The 27578-nt window shown below is 35.4% G+C and overlaps 1 protein-coding gene across 2 annotated transcripts in view; it reads left to right on the forward strand.

The window, feature by feature from the left end:
* The first annotated feature begins 2889 nt into the window (after positions 1-2889).
* The window catches only part of LOC127847351 (CTD small phosphatase-like protein), a 52321-nt gene continuing 27632 nt past the window's right edge, over positions 2890-27578 (forward strand). The window contains exons 1-3 of one of the 2 annotated variants that reach the window (XM_052379204.1): positions 2890-3088; positions 11816-11967; positions 15309-15413. In XM_052379204.1, the coding sequence (XP_052235164.1) occupies positions 3013-3088; positions 11816-11967; positions 15309-15413 (333 nt within the window). In that variant the 5' untranslated portion in view covers positions 2890-3012. Of the gene's footprint in view, positions 3089-4842; positions 5088-11815; positions 11968-15308; positions 15414-27578 lie in introns of those variants that run through there. The other variant, XM_052379205.1, reaches the window with a different exon arrangement.

A 27578-nucleotide genomic window follows, 5' to 3' on the forward strand; every position in this document is an offset into this window, starting at 1 on the left:
GATTTTAAATGATCCATCCGTGACGGTCTGACGCTTCAGCTCGTGTGGTTTCATATTTCTGCACGTGGAAATGGTGAAAAACTGAAAATCGATATAATTCTAAGTTGATTTTTGTATCATCATTGAAGGTGGAAAACATTAAGGAAAAAATGAAAAATCTTAAAAATGAATGGAGACCTTTTTACCGCAACACTTTTCAAACATGACTACCCCCCTTATGCATATTTTTAGTTATAAGTTATACTAGTTATAAGTCGGACCGGGGGGGGGGTTACTTCCTATATACGGGTATATAGGGGTGTGCCGATTTTATGGGGTGTGTTTTTTGACTAAAATTATAGATTTGGGTATGGTTTTGAGCATCTAAGTATAGATATGGGTATTGAAATCAGAAATTCGCTTGTATATAAATGCATATAGATTTGAAAGTTCAGTATCAAAATAGGTATGATAAATGTCATTCTTGTATATAAATGGGTATTAAAAAATTAATTACAGTAGCGGGAAAGATATAATAGCAAATTCAATAAGTATACTGTATTGATATGGAAGAGATTAAAATTCTAGTATGAAATGTGTCCACTTTATCAAATTCTGGTATTTAAATAGGTCCGGTTTATCAAACTTCTTGTTTTGAAATGGGTCCATTTTCTCAATGGTATCGTATACAAATGGGTATGCTTTTTCAAAAATCTTGTATCAAAATTGGTCTACTTTATCAGAGTTCCCATAGGCGGTTCCAGGGGGGGGGGGGGCGGACGCGTCGTACGCGGCGTACGCTCCCCTAAAATCTCCAAAGTAAAGTAAATTTATTTGATGTTTTACACTTAACTAGATCTAAGTCACCTATTTAAACTTGGCGAAGCCTTCAAAATCACTAAAATCGTGGAGCTTCTGGGGGGCTTCGCCCCCCCCCCCCCGGACCCCCAAAACTATAAACTATGCACTTTTTAGGCATTATAAGAATGTACTTTGATGAAAGTATATAAGGCGTGAAATGCTCGCGAAGTGGTTCTCAAAGCCTTCAAAATCACTAAAATCGTGAAGCTTCCGGGGGGCTTCGCCGCTCTAGACCCCCTAAACGATAAACTATTCATTTGTTGGCATTATACGAAGGTACTTTGATAAAAGTATATCAGGCGTGACATGCTTGAGAAGTGGTTGTCAAAGCCTTCAAAATCACTAAAATCGTGGAGCTTCCGGGGGGGGGGGGGGGGGGCTTCGCCCCCCTGGCCCCCAAAACTATAAACTATGCACTTTTTTGGCATTATAAGAAGGTACTTTGATGAAAGTATAAAAGGCGTGCCATGCTCGAGAAGTGGTTGTCAAAGTCTTCAAAAACACTAAAATCGCGAAGCTTCCGGGGCGCTTGGCCCCTCTAGACCCCCTAACGATAAACTATTCATTTTTTGGCATCATACGAAGGTACTTTGATGAAAGTATATAAGGCGTGACATGCTCGAGAAGTGGTTGTCAAAGCCTTCAAAATCACTAAAATCGTGGAGCTTCCGAGGGCTCTTCGCACCCCTGGACTCCCAAAACTATAAACTATGCACTTTTTTGGCATTATAAGAAGGCACTTTGATGAAAGTATATAAGGCGTGACATCCTCGAGAAGTGGTTGTCAAAGCCTTCAAAATCAATAAAATCCTGGAGCTTCCGGGGGGCTTCGCCCCTCTAGACCCCCTAAACGATATACTTTTCATTTTTTGGCATTATACGAAGGTACTTTGATGAAAGTATATAAGGCGTGACATGCTGGAGAAGTGGTTGTCAAAGCCTTCAAAATCACTAAAATCGTGGAGCTTTCGGGGGGGGGGGGGGGGGGGGGCTTTGCCCCCCTGGACACCCAAAACTATAAACTATGCACTTTTTTGGCATTATAAGAAGGTACTTTGATGTAAGTATAAGGCGTGACATGCTCGAGAAGTGGTTGTCAAAGCCTTCGAAATCACTAAAATCGTGAAGCTTACGGTGGGCATCGCCCCCTGGACCCCCTAGCAGAGCTTTGCCCAGCACCCGCCAGGGGCCTAGCGGCAGCCTTGATCTCCAACAAATCATTCAATATCCCCCCCCCCCCTTAACCAGAAATCCTGGAGCCGCCCCTGGTTCCGGTATAAAAATGGGTCACATTTCTGAAGTCTCAGCGAGACACCCCTACCCTATAATTTGGGAAGTTAGCTCCCCCCCCACCCCCCGGGAGTCGGACAAGACTTATTACTAACCTTTTTTACTATCATTATTAATATATATATCCTTTATTGTATAAGATATCTGTATATTTTATAAACGTGCAAAAAAAGATAGAACCATGTGCTGGAGCGTATGATCGTCGTGGACGAATTATTTTATCGTGTAACCCGAATGTAGTCATATGATCACAAGTGAAAATATTTAAGTTTGAAAAGTGTTGCGTTAGAAAAGTCTCCAAGTGTATACAAACTTAAATCAAGATTTATGGTCCTGGTAAGAGTCAGATATATGTTAACAGTTAATTGGGAGACGTTCAAGGGAGCATCACCGCATTCACATATATCCAATATATCTTTACGTATTCTGAATTTTCGGAATAAATTTAAGTACGACGTATATAATTTAAAAAGTATTATAAGAAATTAAATTCGTGTCAACTGTCTTTAAAAAGAATAGATCTACAGTACAACACACACATTAAACACACTATATATTGTACTGTCTGTAAAATGCAGCAAACACACAAAAATAATCTCATTCATAAACCGCTTTTAGTGCCTAATTATTTTTTCAGTTTACGGCGAGCTATTGTATCTTTCAGTTGTCACAAGCTATGCTGTTAATAATATCCGCGCGCAATTTTGAAACAGGTCATAAGTTTATCTTGACCTATTTACTTCACAGAAACAGAGTAGCGATACACTGGTAGTAGTAGTAACGCGGTTGTCCATATTGTAGTGTAACCAAAATAATATGTCTTGTACATCGGATACATGGCGCGGATAAAACCACGGATTTAATTACGTTCTGCGGCTATAAATGGACGCACCGTCCATTATTACTCAAGTTTCGCGCGATGACGAACAATTGCATACGTTTCCTTCAACGGAAAAGGGTAAGCATTTCGTTTCATTTATCAGAATCGAAAATGGCGATATACTTGCAAAAAAACATTACGCGCTGCGAAGTAGATCGCCACCTGGTAATTCAATTAGCGCTTATCACGCACATTTCGCTAAGAAAATACTACATTTACATGAGATGGAACTAAATTCGCCAAAATAATAATTATTTTGCATTAATGCAGTGCTGTTACATGCAATAAATCGAATATTTACATTTGTTCGTTTCGGGGTCAAGGTCGTTTTGCCTTCGGTATGCTACACGCAAATTTTGTGTGAGAAGATTAAAGAATTATCGCTTGGTACACAACGTATTATTAATATTCAACGATAAAACTCTGTTTTAAACTGTTCTGATTACTAGTCAACCCTACATGAATTAATATTTATCAAATTAAAAGACCGATCACCATTTGTTTACATGTTTAAATATGCAGGTTGTTCTGGTTGTGCCAACACCACAAGTGTGTTGACCGAGATTACGGTAGATAGTTACGACATAAACATATCTAGCGTTTGTATTATTAAGGGCAGTGTATTTATCAGCTGAATAGTAATAAGGACGCATGAATGTCTTTTTGAACATTTAATGTAATTTTAATTGATATATTTTCAACCAAGTTATGCAAATTAACTTAAATGGGTTTAACATTCTTGAATTAAATTATTTTGGAATGTTTGATAATGAATTTGCATGATTTACGGTGCATTAGGGGGCATTGTGTTTCTGACAAACAAATCTCTTGTTTTTTTATAAAAAATGTCTAAGTATAATTGCGACTCAATTTTATTTCAATTTCATATAGACAAAGGATACAACTTATTTGATTTAGATCAATTAGTTTTTACCCAAGTGGACTTTTCTGCTAATAAATTCCCAATACTATTTTGTGTCCCCAAAAGGGCCTGGAAAAGGCCTGTTATTATCATGAATATTGCTCAGAACATTTCTTCTTATATAATATTGATAAAGTTTTTAAGGCTTCATTTCCAACCCTTAGATACTGATGAGCAGCAAACAGCATAAAACCTGAATAGACTGTGAGTTATACACAGGCTGTTCTGGTTTTATGCTGGTTGCAAAAGCCATTTTCACTTTGATTCTAAAGGGGGGAAGGGTTATAGTTTGCTGAATGTTGAAAAGCAATTTTCTTTTCTGTTGAATAGGAAAAAAAAGAATCTTTTATTTAAGATATAACAGAAGTTGCCTATCAACAACCTCAATGTATTTGTTAATTTTATTGTTACTGTTGTTCACAGGAAACGTCTGAATGAAATGATTTATGGAACAGAAGTTTATAAAATTACGCAGGTTTTTGAGCAAATGATACTCAAACCCAATTTACTAGCAACCAAATCCAAATAACCAAATACTTGAACCCTTATATGCGTAAATCTAAAGAAAAATTCAATTTGGGGGTATTGCATGATGGAACAAATTGTGACAGTCATTTTCAGTTGTGTTTCTGCTTTATAGCAATTTTTAGTTATGTTTGTTGATGAGGTCATGCTTTTCGCCATGTGAACATATACAAAAGGGTTATCTATAAAGCAACACATGACATGAGCTGATCAACTATTGCTATTACAAACATCAATGATAATTTAGTATATGATTATAATGAACATAAATAGGTTATCACCCAGGTATCAGATAATACCTATAATTGAATGCCAATCTTGATGAACTCTACGTTCTAATTTTAATTAAGCCACTGTTTGAACTTTGATTGTTTATATTCACTGGTATTTTGAGAATGATTTGTTCTTTACCTGATGATGGGTATAGATGATGTAAATCAATTGAATGTGTAATGCTTAATTTTATGGATAATTTTGAATAATTCGGCTTAATTTTCAAACTAAAAGTAGAGGGAAGTGAAAATTATATAAGATACCATATCATGAATGCATAACCAGTTAACATGTCTGCTACAAAAGTTTGGAGATTGGTAATACAACACCTACAAGAGTTTGTGTCGTGCATTAAAGGTACCGGTACATGTAGATAAACCTCCAAAAACATGTATTCAATAATTATTATGCAATAACCTTGATAAAACGTTTAATGCTACAATGATCCACAGTAATCAAATACCTGCATCATATGAATAATAGTTTAGAGAAAAGTTAATAGTATTACATTTTAGTAGTGTTAATATTTGTATGAAGAATAGTATGTCATTGTGTGAAATAACTAAAAAATGTAATTTACGTTTTCATTTATCAAATATCATTTTGAGATTTACCCCAGAAGTCATTTTTCCAACTTATTTTCATTGAGAATTATACCATTAAACCTATTATTGTTGAGGTAATATTGTAACTATTAAAAAGAACTGTCAAAATGATTAATAATTTTTAGGGCTGTCACGATTCACCGGTATATCGGTATATCGCGGTGCATGTCGTGAAAAAATCGCACCGCAGTGCGCGGGACGGCGTTGCAGCACCGGTTTTTTAAATATTATTATATTAGCACAGATATAAATACATTACATAATTATTTTGATATAGATATCGTTTTGAAAAATGTAGAAGCGATTCAAAAGGGCTAAATAAATAATCTGTTAATATCCAGGTCAAGCAAGCGCTTCCACTTGTAGATGTTTAACTTTCACGTTTAAAATACGGCGATGTATGGGTCCGTATCTTTTTTGGAATTAGGGACAGATTTCCTTTGCAAAAAGTTCATTATTATCCAAAAGATGTTTATTCTATTTCTTATTTTCTTTCTTTAGTATATCGATCGTTCGAAGCATGGCACTTCCGAATCATGTTATCTTAAGATTCTGAATAAGTCGAGGAAGAGTCAGAACGCTACGGATTTTCAATACTGGGCCCGCTGACTCCGCATTTTGAACATGCCCTTGAAGCGTTCGATTTACACAGATCGTAGTCACAGCTATTGTAAACAACATGGCGGACATTTTAGAAAAAGACGCGAACAATAACAATGACTACTTCTATCAAGTTTATTACAGTTTCTTTTACAGTTTCTAGTCATACTATGATACGAGTGTTTTCTGATTATTGAGTTTAATAAAGTTTGTAAAACTTGTTATTCTGCTGTTTTCTTCACAGATACATATTCTGTAAAATATCGCGGTACGTACCGCGATTCAGTGTTGCCGTACCACAATATACCGCGGTACGCTCACAGCGTATCGTGACAGCCCTAATAATTTTATAGAGTAACATAGTATTCTATTGATGGTATTTATTGAATTCTCTTTATACAAATATTGTAATAATAATCCTAGTATTTACATGTATCTTGTTTTCCCTTGTTATGATTGTACAAAATTCCTGCAAACGATAAAATATGACAAAATATATGTAAATGTAAACAGAACTTTGTAACACATATTCCGACATGTATTATACTTGTAGGCATGAACTGGGGTATCAAATGAATCACAATTTTGTCAATAAGTATTCATGTACAGATAAATTAAATAAATTTGAACTTGAATTTCGTGTTTATTATAAGCAACACAAAACTGTTTGTTTGTGCCATTCTATTCATGCCATCAGAAAAACAATTTACATGTAGTCAATCTACATGTATATATAATAGATTAATTATTTATATATGATTATCCCATTATAAGTCGGATACATTAAAAGTTGGCATAATAAGACAGAGAAATACAGCAGTTACTGTATGACGGCAGGTGTTTTTCATGTACACAATTAAGCTGTAGCAATTAATAAATTGGTCACTTGTCCTATATTATTATTAAAAATACTATCAGTCTTTCCGAAATCTCGTCGGACTGCGGACATGTCATTCTCATACAAAACATTATTCCTTTAACACAAAATATTGGAAAAACATCGATCTTAAAATAGCGCAGCAAACTTATGAATATTCATACAGTTGTATACACTCATAATGAGTCTCGCGAGTCATTATGCTAATAGTGAGACAATGAACTTCACGTTCATTGGTGGCCTGATCAGCATATCTGTTTCCCTACATTCGTTATTTTCGTCCAAAGCGGGAAAACCGAGGCCCCGCTGTGTTTTGACCTCTTTTCAAGGACTCTTTGCAAATGTAACAACAGTGGATTCATTCCTTTTCGAAATTAAAATAACCAGCAACGAGCGTGAATTTAGCGGCCACACAACTGAAGCTATTGTCTCTGTAGATGTTACTGGAAATAAATTTGAATACTGACAGTATCTGTTAGTCCAATTGTCTTACCTTTTAGAATTAACGAAATTTGCCCAATATGCCTTGTCTGGTTAAATGTTTTTCGGTCTCGTAAAATGTTTTTTGGTCTGGTAAAATGTCAAAGTTTACCAGACCAAATGTCCTGTAAAATGTTGGCAACTTTTGGAAAGACTTTACTAACAATGTTTTTTCACCATTTTTGGAATGGGGCCGGGTCACTTTTGATCAGGAAAAATCACAGCATTTTTTACTAAAATTATGAAATTGTGAAATTAGTGTTTTTGTTGTTGTTCTGTCAAGAAATGCTTTGAATATGAGAAAAAAGTTTTTTCGATAATATCAGGGCCGTCGTTTGGCAGTTTTTGCCCTTTAAAAAGTATACTTTTTTCCCCTATTTCAGCTAAAAATTCCCCCCTCCCCCCAATTTTTTTTCTATACCTATGTTGCCAGCTGGTATCGTGCTATTAACCTTTGATTAAATGTATATTTATGTAAATCACATTAAAATATAACAATTTTAAGTGTTGAATGGTTGGTGAAAAGATCTTCTAAAATTCCCCTTTTCGCCCAAAACGGATCGAAATTCCCTCCTCTAATGGGCCCCGGCCCAAATCCCCCAAAGTGTAGCAAGGGCCCTGTGACTTAGGTTCAATTTATAGAGCTGGATGTGAGATGAACTAAATATTGAGATCTAAGTGTGTGTTTTTTTCAACCTTAAGTTTGGAATTTTAAAGTCCCATTACGAAAAAATAATATACTTTTCATTGGGAATGGGGTATCGCCCTGCTACATGTACATGCATATTAATATACAAAATAGATCTTTTCCTTTTTAACTGTATTGTCAACTAGGAAAAGTTCAAAATCTGTAAGATTTTTTTTTTAATTTCATTTTTCAATTTATTAAGTAGCATTAACATTGTATAAGATATATTAAAAAAGTTATGGAATAATAAAATTAAATTTTGCATTACATGCACTACTTGTTTTGACATCTATTACTATGAATGAATGTTTAATTTCTATTTATGGTACATGTAGCTAAAATGTGCAGTAAAGATTATTAAATCAGTTGCTAACAGTAAACATAAACACTTCCTGTTTGAAGGGTTGAATTACTACATTAAAATCCAAATGAAGCGTGAAAAAGATGTTGCCATATTTCGGCATAAATTTGCCAGCATACATAATACTGTTACAATCTACAATGCTTGACAAGAGATTGTAAAGTTTTTGATCAGTACCCATTGAATCCCATTGAAAGTTGCTTTTGAACTGTGAGATTACAGTCACAGTGCTATATAAGGATTTGCTCCACTGTATAATGAACTACATGTAATAAGCCCTATGTTTAAAATAGGTAAAATATGCATGTATCAAATTTCCACTTTGGATGAAAGGCCAGTACACTCTTTGAGTTAAATAACTGTTAGTAGGTTCATATATGCAAACCATGGCATTTATTGCTGTGTGCATAATACAGTTTTCTGGAAGGATCTTTATCTGCATTCACAGTTGACCATATGAGTCGTGTTCTGAGAAAACTGGGCATAATGCATGTGCGTAAAGTATTGTCCCAGTTTAGCCTGTGCAGTCCGCACAGGCTTATCAGGGACGACACTTTCCGCTTAAACTAGATTTTCGGTAAAAAGGGACTTCCTCTAAACGAAAAATACCATTGAAGCGGAAAGTGTTGTCCCTGATTAGCCTGTGCAGACTGCACAGGTTTATCTGGGACGACACTTTATGCACATGCATTATGCCCAGCTTTCACAGAATAAGACACGTATAGTGTGCATACATCAATAATAATTTTATACCAGTTGTCAAAATTAGCGGTTTGACCAGTAGTTACAAGGCTTGCTGTTTGTGTTATTTTTATGCCAATCACATTTGCTGTGGTCTTAAGCATTTAGCCATTTCAAAGCCTGAATTTCACCTTTTTAAAGGTGTATAGTCAGTCTTCTCAGGAAGCACCTGCAGCCGGCGATTTCACTGGTTTGTAACCAACAATCTTGACGCCAGCTACTTTTCCCCAAAATATCAATTCAAGACAGTGGAAAAAAATGTCCCTTTTAGTTCTTAGTCGCTGGCTATACTTTGAAAATGTATTTGGCTACTCATTTTTTTATGGAGAACACTGGTATAATACCTATATGTAGTGCATTGAATTGCAAACAGGTAGTGTATGGAATTGCAGGGGTTGAAGAATTTTTCCAGAGCCACTCGCCCTGCAGGGCGAGTAGGCCTGACAATCCACTCGCCTTCCACTTTAATCTACTCGCACTGCATTATAAAAATAGATATCTATATTTAAAGTTATGATCAACCAGAACCTTCTAAATCTACTTAACATAGTGACACTAAACTGCAAACAAATTATCTACACTATCGGATGGATTATATTTGCTTTCCTTACGTTTTCTGCACCTCTTTCCTTTTCTCAATTCTTTCCGCTTTTCGTCTTGAGGACCTTTCTAATTCTTTCTGTTCCCTGTCGCCACCACCTTGCAGATATTTTAAAATAGAACCCTTTTCCATTTTAATATTTCAGATGAATTTTTTCTTAAAGACACACTTGATTGACAATCGGTTGCAATGTGGTAAATTATGCCTAAGGCTTCTGATCACGAAATTCGGAATTATTCTGTTTATTAATAATTATTTCTTTTCTGTTTATTTTTAATTTCATATAAGAAGTATTATAACTAACCAGTGATGTATTATTGTTTTATTGATATTTACATTAAAATTCACAGAATGACCAATATATTTAACAGTTTTATTCACTTTAAATCGATTAGCTAAGAGCACTGACATGGACGAAAAGAGCGCAGCCGATTTCGAGAATTATTTTTACTGTGCCCGTGACGTCATTTTTCATTGTCAAAACGAAAGTGCAGTTTCTTTGTGTACTTAACGTATGTTTTGTTCGTTCGAAAAATTGTTCGCAATTTGTATCGATGTGGAAGGTGTTCTGGAACTGAATTTATATTTCTCAACTTGAAAAACAGCACTCGCCTGGTCGGACGAGTATTTAGCAAATTTTACTCGCCCGACCGTCAACTTCACTCGCATATGCGAGCGGTCGAGTGGATTCTTCAACCCCTGAATTGCAAATTACTATTTTGGTTGTTGTAAGTGTCTGGGACACGTACCAGTAAATATCAAATTAATGGCCAATGCCTGTTTTTATGCCCCCGGTAGGGTGGCATATAGCATTCGAACTGTCGGTCCGTCCGTCCGAAAACTTTAACATTTGCCATTTAACTTTTACAATATTGAAAATAGCAACTTGATATTTGGCATGCATGTGTATCTCATAGAGCTGCACATTTTGAGTGGTGAAAGGTCAAGTTCAAGGTCATCCTTTAAGGTCTAAAGTAAAAAAAATACAATCCAAGGGAATTAATAAGCTTTAAAAGGGAGATAATTTCTAAACCTGCCAAATGATATATTGAAATTTTATTTCAAAGCGGCGCAATAGGGGCATTGTGTTTCTGACAAACACATCTCTCAGGGTTTTTTTAGAAAAAGGGGAAGACGCTGGACGCTGGGTAAAAAGGGAAAATAGAGCGCGAAAGAGACATATTTTGGGAAAAAGTAAAAACTTTTCATTTCAACTCTATAACTCACCTACAGACTTCAGGTTTTTTTTTTAGAAAAAGAGGCATGTCTCTGACCTTTTTGTTCTTAAACAAATGAACAAATATGATATTAAAGTCAAAGTCCTAAATAAAGTTGCGGGGGTAGATCTTATAATGGGAAATGTTTTCAACTGGGGCGGGGGGACGATGTCAATATTTTGATTTCAATTTCATGATGAATGGGTAGATGATTTAGATCTGCTTCAGTATTGGAAGGGAAAGGTGCGGCAGCTGCCGATTGTGTACTTTCACTTTCACAATGTTCGATGTTGATTACATGTACCTCCGAATCCTGCTGGGTTTCAACGGTTTTTGATGATTCATTCTTAAAAAATGTGTCGACGCAATTAATATTTTCCGAGTCCGAACGTTTTATTTTGTTCGTGTATGAAAGCCAATTGTGAGACTTTTTTCTGTTTTAACGTTTATATCTTGGCTTTCACATAGCCTGGATGAAAATTTGACTGGTTTCCGGTAATTAATTGACGAAACACCCTTCTCGCGCAAGACCGGAATCCAGTAAAATAGTCACATGATTAATACGATTAGTTGCCCGGTTTCCCTGACGTTATTTAAGAGCTATATTTAGAATCACTGGTGTTCCCAGATTTGAGTGTTTGGAAGAGAGAGAGCGAGATCGTTGTACATGGTAAACATTGGATAAGTGTCGACTTCCCAAAAGAAAAAAACAACATTTCTTTGAGGGTAAAATATATTTTGGTGAAAAATTATATTTTTGGAGGGGAAATTGTATTTTTAGGGGAAAAATTCTGGCAGGGGAAGACGCCGAATATCCGCGTCACTTTCTTAGTAAAAAAACCCCCTGTCTCTTGTTTGTCATAAAGCACTATCAACAGTTTTAGTAACCATGTGTCAAATGTTTTCTCATTCTAGGGTCGTCGACGTTGAACAACAAAAAACGAAATCGCGGTATTTTTAGCTCATTTCTCTGTTGCTTTGGCAACAAGAACCACCACTCGTCATCAAGTGCCTACCAAGCGCCCATCGCTGTCGAGGAAAATGGCAATCCTAGGGGCATCACACATGTAAGCAGGTTTTCCTAACAGCACAGTTTATATTTGGGACATATTTTTTAAGTTTTTTTACAGGCAGAAATTTCATGCCAAACCCCCCAGCTAAGAATATATCCCCTAACCTTTATACTAGCCCCCCTTCGTTGTTTTAAATTCAATTTTAGTAAAAGTATTTGAATGCTATTCAAACTTTGCCCTTTATTATTTTTAAATTATCATCATTTTAAATTAACTAATTATGAATTATGTTAAATAAATTATTATGAGCAAACATGTTGTTTTAAAATTGTCTGTTCTCACATTGTGTGCATATAAAACAGATAACTATAAATCCTATTATACAATAAGAAGACTAAAGGAGACTAAACATTATGTCATTTTATACCATTGTATGAAAGATTCAGTATTTGAATGCAGTCATGTATTAAGTCTGTAGGTTCAAGTCTTACAAATATGCTCAATAAGGTAATCATATTGTATTAACAAATGTAATTAGCATTATTTGTTTTACTAAGTTTGCAATGTTACTACTCATAAGATAGGTCATAGTTAAAGTTAAGTTATTAAAATGGAACAGTACCCTTGCATGATGAATAATTATAACTGAACAGGTCTGCTTTAATGTTTGTAAAGAAGAATGTCTTTGAGATGACAAAGAGAGTCACGCTAGCAATTATAGGCAAGATACACCTTGGTTATATGTTATTTCAAAACACTTAATATATTTTTGGAGTATCGTGTGTATTGTAACCTATAGGTAAAACCTTAGTTAAAGGAAATGATATTGGAAGTAGAATTCAAGTGATATTTGTTGTTAATTCAAATTCTTTTTAAAGCCACATAAATACTCAAAATCAACGATAATATCGTAAAATATTTCGTAAAATAAAGTAAACCTATAAAAATCAGTGTTCCTTATAGCAATAGGTAAAAAGTCAATGCTAGATGGGGTATTGTAACTTAGATTTAAGGAGATACAAAATGCTGGGTTTTATTTTTTGTGCGACAATATATTTCATGTTAATTTTCCGCCATGATATCTGATTATTTAGGACCTAACACGAGTCTGGCTTTGGGCAGCGTTGGAAGAACAACGTATTCATGAGAACTTTTTATGCCCCCTTTCGAAGAAAAGGGGGTAAATAGTTATCACACTGTCCGTCTGTAAGTCTGTCTGTCACACTTTCGTGTCCACTCTCTAATTCAAATAGTTTTCATCCAATCTTTACCAAACTTGATCAGAAGTTGTATCTAGACAATATCTAGGTCAAGTTCGAATATGGGTCATGCCAGTTCAAAAACTAGGTCACGGGGTCGAAAAAACAAATCAAAGTGAAGTAATAAGCTTTAAATGGACATAATTATCTGGCCTGCCTAATTATATATTCTTGTTAAATAAATTAAAGCGGCGCAGTAGGTGGCATTGTGTTTCTGACAAACACATCTTGTTAAGTTCAAGATCATCCTTCAAGGTCTAAGGTCAAAAATACAAATCCAAGGGAAGTAATAAGCTTTAAAGGGAGATAATTATTCAATATTGAACATAACAACTTGATATTTGGCATGCAAGTGTATCTCATGAAGCTGCACATTTTGAGCATTGAATCTACAGTCACGGTAGTGGCTTTTAATTATTTGCTACTAAAAATAGATAGTGGCTTTTAATTATTTGCTACTAAAAGTAGACATTTGTTAGAAACAATTATTTTCAAGGGAAAGAAATTTATATAATTATAAATCTCTTATTATATACTTCCTTACCAAGAATTTAAGTTCTTTTCACAGTTACTGTACATATTTTTTACTTTTATTATTTATAACTCAAATGATTGATTTGTCAAAGTTTTTTTTAATGATATAATTATTTCTTTGTACTTATTTGTGAATAGTAGGGTTCCACAGAGCTCCAGATAAGGGTCGTATTTTCGTATTTACGAATTATTTTCAAGTCCGTTACGTATTTATTTTAAAATCTTGTCGTACCATTAAGAATTACAAAATCAAGTTACGAATATTATTTTTTTTATTGAGTTCTTTTCCCGTATTAAAGATCTTTGCGGTGCTTATTTAGAATGGTTATCGGGATTGTTTAAGAAAGTGCATTTTTTCCAATAAAAGCGGCGTATACAGTCTATCTGTCAAAAACAATGGCAAAAGGCATGCAATCTAAGCACAGTTTGGGCATATGAAGGTATTTGAAAAATAAAATTGTATAATACTGAAAAGACACTGTTGAACTCGTATAAATAAAGTTGCTAGTATGTTTATTTTGATTTTTTTTCATGAAAATAACCAGTATTATTTATTTTTAGGTCATTTATAAAAAATAAGAATTATTTTCCAAAACTTAGTAGTAACGTTAACAATAAAATTTCAGAGTTACGTATTCTTTTTGAAAATCTGGTAGTAATTTAAGAATTTCACAAAACCTTATCTGGAGCTCTGGTTCCACCCCCCGTCCCTGTTTGGATTGGACAAAATCTTTAAAGGGAGATGATTTCTTTACCTGCCAAATGATAAATAGAAATTTCATTTCAAAGCGGTGCAGTAGGGGGCATTGTGTTTCTGACACACACATATCTTGTTCTTTCCTAAAACTTTAACCTTCGTTAAAGTATGGTCATAACTTTTATAATATTGATGATAGCAATTTGATATTTGGCATGCATGTGTATCTCATGGAGCTGCATATTATGAGTGGCTAAAGGTCAAGGTCATCGTTCAAGGTCAAAGGTAAAATTTATGGCTTCAAAGCGGCGCAATAGGGGGCATTGTGTTTTTGACAAACACATCTTTTGGTTTTTTGTAAATGCTTTTAAAGCAGTTTCAGTGATTGTTCATGGCAATTATGATGCTTTTAAAGAAATGCCAGTAATTGTTTTTGCCATTGCCTATTTTTTTTAGTCCTCTACCGGTTTCACCGGAGGGACTTATGGTTTGCACGCCGTCTGTCTGTCTGTCAGTCAGTCACTCTGTCACAATTTTCTGGATCCTGCGATAACTTTAAAAGTTCTTAATATTTTTTCATGAAACTTGGAACATAGATACAAATGTAGATGTCAATATGGACATTATGCACGTCTTTTCATTTTGTTCCTATGTCAAAAATTCTGGTTGTTATGGCAACAAATATAAAAAAAATATTCTGAAAAATGGTGGAATTTCTGACAATGGTGGAGCCAGTAGGGGACTTATATTGCTTGACAATAGTCTTGTTTAAGCTATCCCTATCCTTTCCTATAATTGTTTATTCCTATTCTTTTTAACGACTGTTTTTACCAATTCTTATGCCAATTACTATTCTTTTTTAATACAATTACTGTTTATTCTAATGCTGATGTTTAATGTTGTAGAATTCCAATGAAAAGTATCTGTTACCCGCTGTACGTCCCCAGGATTCCACCAAGAAGTGTGTTGTGATAGATTTAGATGAAACCCTTGTACATAGTTCCTTCAAGGTAAAACTTTTGCTCCTTATTTAATCCTACTATTAATATAAGTTCCCTCAATTTAGATGAAACCTTTGTTGTAAGGTCCCATAAGAGAATACTTTAGGAAGTTAGTATATATTAGGTTATAGTTTGCTCATACTACAAAGTTAAAACCCTTGAACTAACATGTAGTTCCTTTGAAGTAAAACATTTGTTCCTAGTTTGTTCATAGAATATTAAGTCCCTAGAAAAAAAATCAGTTCTTTGAAGGTTAAACTGTGTTCATAGTTTTTTCATAGTTCCTGCAAATGAAACCCCTGTATATGATGCCTTTAAATTAAAACCTTAGTTCATAGTTGACTGTTCATAATGCTTGCAAAGTAAAATCCTTTATCATAGAACCTTGAAGATAAAAGGCTTGTTTATACATGTAGTTTGTTCATCATTCCTTAATGGTTAAACCTTTTAGTGTCTTCAAGGTGAACCCTTTGTTTGTACTGTTGTTCATTTTCAAAAATACAATCATTGTTAATTTTTCCATTAAAGCAGTTTTTTTTCAGAATTTGTATTTTATTCAATGTGAAACTCTTGTACGTTCATTTGTGAATGGTGAAATACAAGTGAGGGCAAAGTCTTTAAATTGGCCCCTTAATGCTTTACACATAAAATAAGGTCTTTCACATAGAAGAGGTTTCTGATAGCGTCTGTTAATGTTGTTGAGCATGTTTAGAATATACAGTCTCTCTGCACATCATATTTAAGCAGAAATGATTCTTACAATCCTCATCCCAGGACTCCTACATACAGTCATGCTTACCTACATGTACAATGTACCTACCTGTATTGCACACAGGCCTAAATATCATAGGTCAATCCTCAGAATAGCAAGGAATGAATGTCAGTTACCAGGAACTCAGATACCAGGAACTTCTCTCTGAAAGTGTAGGAGAATGATTTTTTCCCAAAGATGCAAGACAGTAAATAATAAACGTCGGTAAAAAATAGGTGATAACATGAACAATTAACCACGTACCACTTAGATACGAATTTTGAAGTATTTGTAGTCCCTCAGAAAGTTAAATCAAATTAAAGACCTTTCTTACTAGATTCAAATTTAAAAGTCTTCATTTTCAACCGTTAGATCCTGATGAGCAGCAAACAGCATAAAACCTGAACAGACTGTGAATTACTCACAGGCTGTTCTGGTTATATGCTGGTTGCAAAAGCTGATTTCACTTCGCTTCTTATGGGAAGGGAGTTAAGAAATCTGAAAACGATTTCATAAACTGTCAATTATTAATTTTAGCTCACCTGTCAGGAAGTGACATGGTGAGCTAATGTGATCGTGAGATGTCTGGCGTCCGTTGTGCATGCGTGCGTGTGTTTGTCCGTCAACAATTTGTTTGTGAAGACAGTAGATGTCAGTTTTCATCCAATCTTTATGAAATTTGGTCAGAATGTTTATCTTGATGAAATCTGGGTTGGGATTATAATGGGTTATCTGGGTTCAAAAACTAGGTCACTAGGTCAAATAATAGAAAAACCTTGTGTAGACAATAGAGGTCACAGTTTTCATCCAATCTTTATGAAGTTTTGTCAGAATGTTTATCTTGAAACCTGGGTTGGGATTGTATTTGGGTCATCTGGGGTCAAAACTAGGTCACTAGGTCAAATAATAGAAAAACGTTGTGTAGACAATAGAGGTCACATTTTTCATCTGATCTTTATCTGGGTTGGGATTGTATTTGGGTTATCTGGGGTCAAAAACTAGGTCACTAGGTCAAATAATAGAAAGACCTTGTGTAGACAATAGAGGTCACAGTGTCCATCCAATCTTTATGAAGTTTTGTAAGAATGTTTATCTTGGTGATACCTGGGTTGGGATTGTATTTGGGTCATCTGGGGTCAAAAACTAGGTCACTAGGTCAAATAATAGAAAAAACGTTGTGTAGACAATAGAGGTCACAGTTTTCATCAGATCTTTATAAAATTTGGTCAGAATGTTTATCTTGATGATATCTGGGTTGGGATTGTATTTGGGTTATCTGGGGTCAAAAACTAGTTCACTAGGTCAAATAATAGAAAAACCTTGTGTAGACAATAGAGGTCACAGTTTTCATCCAATCTTTATGAAATTTTGTCAGAATGTTTATCTTGATGAAATCTGGGTTGTCTGTCTTGTTAAAATCTGGGTTGAGACCAAATTTGGGTCATCTAGGGTCAAAAACTAGGTCACTAGGTCAAAGTTAAAAAAAACAACTGTGTAAACAGTATAGGTCGCAGTTTTCATCAAATCTTAATAAAATTTGGCCAGAATGTTAATCTTGATGAAATCTGGGTTGGGATTGTATTTGGGTCATCTGGGGTCAAAAACTAGGTCACTAGGTCAAATCATAGAAAAACCTTGTGTAGACAATAGAGGTCACAGTTTCCATCAGATCTTTATGAAATTTTTCTCAGAATGTTTATCTTGATGAAATCTGGATTGGGATTGTATTTGGGTCATCTGGGGTCAGAAACTAGGTCACTAGGTCAAATCATAGAAAAACCTTGTGTAGACAATAGATGTCATAGTTTTCATCTGATCTTTATGAGTCAGGTGAGCGATTCAGGGCTATCATGACTAGGGCTGCAACAATATACCGGTATATCGGTATATATCGCAATACGCAATCTGCATATTGTATTGCGATATGATTTTCATCATACCGGTACGAAAAGTTTACAAAAATTCATTCACATTTCGTCCAGAAAAGCCATCCGAAATAATGATAAAAAGGTAAACAAAACAAAGCAGTGTAAATTATTTTTTACGTAAAAATAGCATTCTAAAAAGTGTATTATACGGAGTAGCGTTGTTACATGGGAGCATTCATTCGATGCTTTTGAACAGATTATCGTTGAATTAATTTCGCACAGCTGTAAATGTTTCGTTCGATTCTGATTTGAGCATTATTTGTAATCCGAATTACAGAAACACGCTTCCAAATTTGAATGCTAACGCGACAATAAAAAATTATAGCGTCAAATAAAAAGTGCTTTATCCTTTGTCTCAATAAAAAGCGCGCGAAAATTATACAGACATGTAGAACGTCGCATGGAAAGTATGGGTGTATTTTGTGTTGTATACAAACGGGAACATCACGTCAGCTGAATTACGAGTGTTCAGCGGGAAAAACGCCCCGGTTGGACGTTATTTCATCACATCTTTAAATAGTAACAATTGCAAAAATGTATTTGATACTTAAGAAAATTTGCGAATGTTTGTGTTTCTTATTATTCTTGAGCACATTTATAGTAAATATTTACCAGAATTTGCTTTAAAATTGGAATTTATGGGATTATCGGGTAATTGGCAAGTTATAATTTTGGTACAAGTTAGCAATATATTGCGATATATTGCAATACGGGTTTTTGAACTGACAATATTGCAATACGGTTTTTGGCGTATTGTTGCAGCACTAATCATGACCCTCTTGTTTCATTACATGATGATTTCCACTTAAGTTTTAATTATTAATGTAAGTCTTCACAAGCATTTAAAAGTCAGTTCTGTCAAGCATTCATTATACAGTCTTCAAGCTAAATATTAAGACCAATAGCCCTTTTCGTGTAGCTTTATATCATCAATGCAGAGGTACATGTACAATGTGCCTTTTATAAATACATTGTCATTGTAACTGGGTCAATAGCAGGGATCATATTTTTGTCGGTTTTGTCGGTCCTAGACCGATTGGGGTCATGAAAGACCGATTGAAAATCCCAAACAGTAGGTCCGATTCTGTTTGCTATTAAAATTCCCATGTCATGAAATCGAAAACTTGTGAACAGCGGATTAAAGACGCATCTGAAAAGACGCGTCTGAAAGCACGCGCTGTAACTAAACAAAACATGCCGATACATTTTCCACCAACGTTATAATCCGGTAATATAATTATGAATGAAAGTCGCGGATCTGATCGAAAGAACAGCGGAAAGTTATTTTTATGGGCTGAACTTCACATAAAATAGTACACAAGAAAAATAATATACATTGAATAAATCTTTAGTGAAACCATGTTAGAATCGAAATAATTTGTGTACTTTATACTTTGTTGTTGAATAACTCACGACCGGAAAATTAGATGCGTGGTTTCAAATGCTTCGCTCTCGTGATTAAATCCCTACGCATCTAAACTATCGGCCGTGGGTTATTTGACAACAAACTATTTCTTAATTATTTGGTTTGTTGTTGTCAGTAGCCAACCTACGCACAGACTTTTGTTTGGTTCAGTGCCTGTTTGTAAGCTATTATCGAGTCGACAACAATTTTAAACATCGGTATAGACTTACACAGATTAATAATATTGACAACTATGAAAAAAGTCTGATAAAACAGCACAAGAAACAACAATGAAATACCAAATGATAAAACCAGTTGAGAAAACTCGTTCTGTTTAAAAAAAATGCCTAAGGGAATTTTACTTGTACATTTATTATACCACCTTCATGAATGGCAAAATCAATGGTATATATTTTAACGTAATTTGTCATGATTTCGGATATACATTTTTGGATACTTTTCCCCATTTATATCCGGACCGATTGATGTTGCGAGAAAATATGATCCCTGGTCAATAGAATTTGATGCAAATCTTGGTCAGAAGTTGTATCTACATGATGTCTAGGCCAAGTTCGAACATGGGCCTTACCGGGTCAAAAACTAGGTCACAGGGTATCTTAGTGCGTTTTAAACATTCAGCATGTTGTCCGCTCTCTAATTCAAGTAGTTTTCATCTGATCTTCACCAAACTTGGTCAGAAGTTGTATCTAGATAATCTTAAGGCCAAGTTCGAACTAGGGCCTTGCCGGGTAAAAAACTAGGTCACGGGGTCACTTAGTGCGTTTTTTATCATTCAGCATGGTGTCCTCTCTCTTATTCAAGTAGTTTTCATCCGCTCTTCACCAAACTTGATCAGAAGTTTTATCTAGATGATCTGAAGGCCAAGATCGAACATGGGTCATGCCAGATCAAAAACTAGGTCACAGGGTCACTTAGTATGTTTTACACATTGAGCATGTAGTGTTTTTCCCAGGAGGACAAAGTGGCATGGCGCATTACTTTCAAAAAGGGCATTTTAGCGCGCAGTTTAGGAAAAAAAGGGCAAAAACGTTCCGTGAATACCTGAATTAGGGAGAAACATGTAATCACATCAGAGACAGTTGTGGAACAAAATATAAACAAGCACATTTAATGGTAATATATGTATTTAACTTACTATGATTTATATTCATATATTTACCTTGCAATGTACATTTAAGTTCCATGCTGTTTCAATAAACTGTACAGCACGACAAACATAATAAAGCAATATATGCATATGAATCTGATTTTACACAGATCCACTAACATATAAATGTAACCATGTTTGTCTTATCCAATTTTCTAACAATAATCTCGACAGATGTTTAAAATAACATTGCGAGTAAATTGATCGCTAACAATATGCAAACACTCGTTTCCGTGACATACATCCACCGAGTAGATTACAAATAAATAAATAATGTTGTTGCTATCTAAAACATTTTTATGCATCGTTGATTATCACAGACATTTCATTAATTCCTTCATAATGTATAATCTCCATCGTTAATTCGATCGTTTACGACGTTATTTGCCATTTTTGCCGAGTCACAATTTAATTCTGTATAGTCCGCCATGTTGATTAAATGTCAAATGATGTAAACGACAGGTGCGCATAGCAACGTTTAATCGTATACGCGATTTGCATTTTGTTAAATTAGTATACGTCTCAGTAATTATTTCAATAATTAGATCTAATTATCTTAAAAACGAAAACGATAATGAATAAATTTGTTTGTGATTTTAAATGTAATCATGCGTAAAAATATATGTTTTGATATAACTGAATAATGCATGCAATGCACAATTGCCACGAGAATAACATCGAGTTTTTCATCAAAAGTCTCCGAAGTAATGATTTTATCGTGGAGGAGTACCATTGCCGACCGAAAAGTGCGCTTGGTATAACATAGCCTTCGGCATTATCGATTGATACTGACACGGGGTTATTCACGCATGACTAATACACAGTTTTGGAGCAGTCAGTAAGACCAACCTATAAATCGAGCACTGTAATAGATTAAATCTGCTCAATTTATAGTCGATTATACGTTGACGTCTCTCGAGTAAATCAAGACAGTTGAAGCGTCACAGACAATCAAGGAAGCTGATTTTGCGGACCAAGTTAAATCGTAAGGCAATAAAGATGTTATCGATAAGAGCACGTGGCGGAATTTGCCTTTAAAAAAAGGGCGCGTGGCGAAATTTGCCTTTGAAAAGGGCAGAGTGGCGATCCGGGAGGGTGGCGTGGCTTTTCGCCACGCTAAAATGGCCTGGGAAAAACACTAGCATGGTGTCCGCTCTCTATTTCAAGTAGTTTAAATCCGATCTTCACCACACTTCGGAAGTTGTAACTAGATGATGTGTAGGTCAAGTTCGAATATGGGCCATGCCGAGTCAAAAACTAGGTCACGGGGTCACTCAGTGTGTTTTAAACCTCACCATGTTGTCCGCTCTCTAATTCAAGTAGTTTTTATCCAATCTTCACCAAAAATGGTCAGAAGTTGTATCTTGATAATGTCTAGGGCAAGTCTGAATATGGGTCATACAGGGTCAAAAACAAGGTCACGGGATTACTTAGTGCGTTTTTCGCTCACCTGAGTACAACGTTCTCATGGTGAGCTTTTGTGATCGATTTTTGTCCGTTGTCCGTTGTGCGGCGTCAACATTTGCCTTGTTAACTCTCTAGAGTCCACATTTATTGTCCAATCTTCATGAAATTTGGTCAGATTGGTTTCAATGATATCTTGGATGCAGCGTTTTTTTTACCTGTTTGGGAACACGTCCTGTCCCCTAGAAATTGGGAATTTTTGAGTAGCGAAATCCTTCAAATTGGGAATTTGCGCGTCGTGAAATCCATCAAATTGGGAAATATAAAAAATCAAACAAATACATCAACTGGAATCTATTTTATGTAGTAAACAATGCTTTTATACACTATCAATGGCATTCTGGGATAGAGTAGATCATAAGTCTGTATAACAAATACCAGTTTATTCAAAAAAAAAAAAAAGAACTGGTTTTCCAGATAGAATTAATGGGTATTGCCGCAATATAACTGAAAATTGTTTAAAATGGCATTTAACAATTACTATGTGTGGCAATTTGAGATAACTTGTCTAAATTAAAAGGACCAGCAGATGACCATTGTTATAATGGAAAACAGAAATTTAGGTGGAAAACATTGTGTCAAAGGGTGACGTGCTTAAGACTTTTATGCTTGGCTGATTTTGTTTTGTTCACTTTCTTCAAGTCAAGTAGTATTTTGAATTGTGACTCATTTTCTGGCTATTTATATAAAAACCACGATGCGAGTGTGCAAAATCGTCGGAAGTAGTTGACTATTTAACTTCGCCACGAGTATTTGAAGAGTAAAACGAGATTTCGGATTTCCATATTTGGGTTTGTTTACTACGTAAAGACGTCGCTACGAATAAAACCAAAACCCGGGAAAATATTTTGTCAAAGTCGGCATTTCGAAATATCTATCATTCTTTTCGGATAAGGGTTTTATTTTGTATATTGAATCTGTATTTAACGAGAACGTTCAATAAACAACTGTCAGAACATGTGAAACATTGTTATCGAAGCGTACAAAACAAGGTCAATGTTACTACTATTGCCTTATTTGGTTGACTGTTTCCCCGCCAGCATTCAATAATGCCGCATTATGTATGCCGGCCAGGGAACAGTCAACTTGGTAACTAGGTGGCTCCACCTATCGAAAGTTGCATCGGCCTCATTCTAAAAGAACAACAACAACTACAACAACAACCGTTTCCTTTTCATACTTGTTTACTAACTTTTGAAGTCGTTTTGAGACAAAAAAAAGTCTGTTTGGGATTTTCGAATCGATACGAGGCCGTTTTTATATAAACTATTTGGGATAAGACTGTTTTCTAAATTGGGAAGGGTCCGTCGGCGATTTTGGGACCAGGTCTGGTCCCGATTGGGAACAGGGCCGTTTGCCGGACCCGTTCAACGAAAGGAAAAAAACCGCTGGGATGAGTTCGAAAATGGTTACGTTTGCTTGAAAAACATGGCTGCCAAGGAGCGGGGCATTTTTCCTTATATGGCATTATATGGCTATAGTAAAATCTTGTTAACACTCTAGCGGCCACAGTTACTGTCTGATCTTCATTAAACTTGGTCAGAAGATTCATCCCAATAATATCTTGGACAAGTTCGAAAATGATGTCGGTTGGTTGAAAAACATGGCCAGATTTGTCCCACTGATATCTTGGATGAGTTCAAAAATGGTAACCTTTACTTGAAAAACATGGCTGCCAAGGGGCGGGGCATTTTCCTTATATGGCTATAGTAAAATCTTGTTAACACTCTAGAAGCCACATTTATTATCCAATATTTATGTAACTTAGTCAGAAGATTCATCCCAATTATATCTTAGACGAGTTCGAAAATGATGTTGGTTAGTTGAAAAACATGGCTGCCAGGGGGCGGGGCATTTTTCCTTATATGGCTACAGTAAAACCTTGTTAACACTCTAAAGGCCACATTTATTGTCCAATCTTGATGAAATATGCTCAGAAGATTTGTCTAAATGATATCTTGGATGAGTTTGAAAATGGTTACGTTTGCTTGAAAAACATGGCTGCCAAGGGGCGGGGCATTTTTCCTTATATGGCTATAGTGGCTATAGTAAAATCTTGTTAACACTCTAGAGGCCACATTAATAGTCCCATCTTCATGAAACTCAGTCAAAAGATTCATCCTGGTAATATCTTGGACGAGTTCAAAAATGATGTTGGTTGGTTGAAAAACATGGCCACCACGGGCTATTTTCCTTATATTGTTATAGTAAAACCTTGTTAACACTCTAGAGGTCACATTTATTTGCGGATCATCATGAAACTTGGTCAGAAGATTTGTCCCAATGATATCTTGGATGAGTTCGAAAATGGTTTTGGTTGCTCTAAAAACATGGCCACTAGGGACGGGGCATTTTTCCTTATATGGCTATAGTAAAACCTTGTTAACACTCTAGAGGCCACATTTATTGTCCAATCTTCATGACATTTGGTCAGAAGATTTGTCTCAATGATATCTTGGATGAGTTCGAAAATAATAATGTTTGCTTTAAAAAAATGGCTTCCAAGGGGCTCTAACACTCTAGAGGCCACATTTACTGTCCGATCTTCATGAAACTTGGTCAGAAGATTCATCCCGATAATATCTTGGAAGAGTTAAACATTGATGCCGGTTGGTTGAAAAACATGGCTGCCACGGGGCGGGGCATTTTTCCTTATATTGTTATAGTAAAACCTTGTTAACACTCTAGATGGCCACATTTATTTTCCGATCTTCATGAGCCTTGGTCAGAAGATTCGTCCCAATAATATCTTGTTATCTCAGGTAAGCGACTTTGGGCCTTTCAGGCCCTCTTGTTTAACAATCAGCATGGTGTCTGCTCTCTAATTCAAGTAGATTACATCCGATCTTCACCAAACTTGGTCAGAAGTTTTATGGAGATGATCTTAAGGCCATTAGTTACAACATGGGTCTTTCTGGGTCAAAAACTAAGTCAAGGGGTTACTTAGTGCGTTTTAAAATTGAGCGTGGTGTCCGCTGTTTTTTGTGAAGACAACATGCAAAATATTATGTGTCAATGCGGCATGTGGGGGTATTCGTCTCGTCTGTGACAAAGCTCTAGTTTACCTGGTAGCGCGCCTCTGTGGTATCAAAGTTGGCTAAAAGCCATCTTGAGCGCGATCTTAACGCAAAGATTTTTTTAATGAGTCATCATACCACAAAGAAGAGCCAAATAGGTCCATTAACACCCTCTACAAAAATAAGCTTATATTTTTGTCGGCTTTGAACAAACAAACCAATTGTAACACTTTTTCCATCTCCAGAGTCTCCATCAGAGTGGAACACGGATGTGTTGATTGGCTAACAACTTGTACTGACTGGTGTTCATGTATTTTTTCACTTTGTTTACAATTTTATGCTCAAATATTTAATAAAACGGTCGGGCTATTTAATATGCATTTATGATCGACCGACCAGCCCAAGAATCGACTTGGGCTTCGGGCTGATAGGCTAAATCAAAGACTGATAATATTTAGCAAAAAACCCATATTTCATCTGTGTTAAGCAGTAACAAATAAGAGATTACAATGTTTGAAAAGTTAGCATTCAAATCGATCTGTATTGTTTGTCTGGCATCTCTAATGTCTTAGTGAATATCTTGCATTTATTGTATGGAATAAAGATATTGTTTATACAATTCATGTACACCTTATTTCTCACTAAATGAAACTTTGGAAGGGTTTTGCATTGAAAACTTTAAAATTAATGCATTTAAAGTTATTATCACAGTTTACATAAATATTCATAATTATGTGTAATTTCAACAATATATTGTAAAAGTTCTTTAATGTTTTAACACCATATTTTACCAATATAGCCTGTTATCTGGGACTAGTTTGATAACATAATATGTGTACAGGTCAATGTTATCTTAACACAAAATCTACATAATATTGTACATGTACTAGTGTTATCTAGTTAAAGTGCTGTCCTTTTTTATTGGGCTGAGTTATGATGATATCTACCCAACTGTGTTAAGAAGATAACTTTGTAGCTAGCATAGGCATGGACAATATAACAATTGCCATGACGCCTTATCAGTGATCGCTCCACCCACTTAATCACGTGGCTCAGCGGGAGGAAAACCTAGACAAGCTAACACCAAAATGGCTTCTTTGCCTATAGACTGCATATAGATTTACGCGATATTCCGGATGATTTTATTGACTTGTTTAATACCATTTTACACTTGTAAAGGGGTTGATGCCATTTAGTTATTCTGCAAATGCAAAAAATATACGATTAAAGAGAACATCAGCTATTTATAACGGGTAAATCGGTACATTAAACACGCTCTCAAACGCTTGCGGGCTTACCGAAATCGAACCCGTTATTACGTGTAATGGTGGTACAGTACAGGCAACGTGTACTTTGACAAAAACGCGTGTCTGCGGTGTTCAATTTTCCCGATGGGTGACATTTCGCGGGGGGCGGACACGCTACTGACCGCGGTGTTCGGCGAACACCCAAAATCGCCGCGATTGCACGCTATCATTAACTGGAACACCCGTGATCACCGCAATGCCGCGCGGCCATTGATACATGTAATACCTGTCTGCGATGGTCATTCAAGAGTTTTAAATTTACATGTACAATGTACAAATGAACATAATAAACTACATGTATGTGCAAATGTATGCGTTCTTAAAGTGATATTATGGGCAACTAACAGTATTTGCAATATACAATGTAGGTGTGTATCGTAACCGTTGTTTGTTTTTTGTGTTTTCGCTCGATATACACTTGTATTTGTTAATGCAGCATCAACATAATTAAACAATATCCCGAAAAGAAAAATAATCCATTTGAATATCAACCGTACTTTCGTTTTGACAACTTACGACAGAAATGAATCGATGTACGATGCGAGTCTAAATGTAGTTTTCATGCAGATTCTTTCATACCACACAATGACACAATTTGGTTTTACGGATCATTTCAGGTTAGAGGGATGGGTGAGTCATGTAACATATCGAAAATAATATAAAATTTTTATAAACAACCGGTAACAAGATGAGTTGTAGATAATTTCAGATACCACATTCATTATAACTTATTGTTTTCACCCGTTTCTTTTCAGCTCAATTCAACAGTAACAAAATGCCCATCACTTTAAATTATCTACAACTCGTCTTGCTTCCAGTGGTTAATAAAAAAAATATAATATTCGATATTTTTCATGACAGTTCAGTCCTCTAAGCCGAAATGATCCGTAAAACAAATTTGTGTCTTTGTGTCGTATGAATGAATCTGCACTAAAATGAAATTTAGGTTTACATCGTACCCCTAATCATAACGAAAGTACAATTGATATTCAAATGATTTTTTGATTTTTCCGGGATATCGTTTTAGAATGTTGATGATGCATTCATAGATATAAGTTTATGTAAAGTGACAACACCAAAAAATAACCGACGGTTGCGATAGACACCTATAAACATTGCATATATTGTTAGATG

This window comes from Dreissena polymorpha, chromosome 10 (assembly GCF_020536995.1).
Source record: "Dreissena polymorpha isolate Duluth1 chromosome 10, UMN_Dpol_1.0, whole genome shotgun sequence".
Classification (NCBI taxonomy): Eukaryota; Metazoa; Mollusca; class Bivalvia; order Myida; family Dreissenidae; genus Dreissena; species Dreissena polymorpha.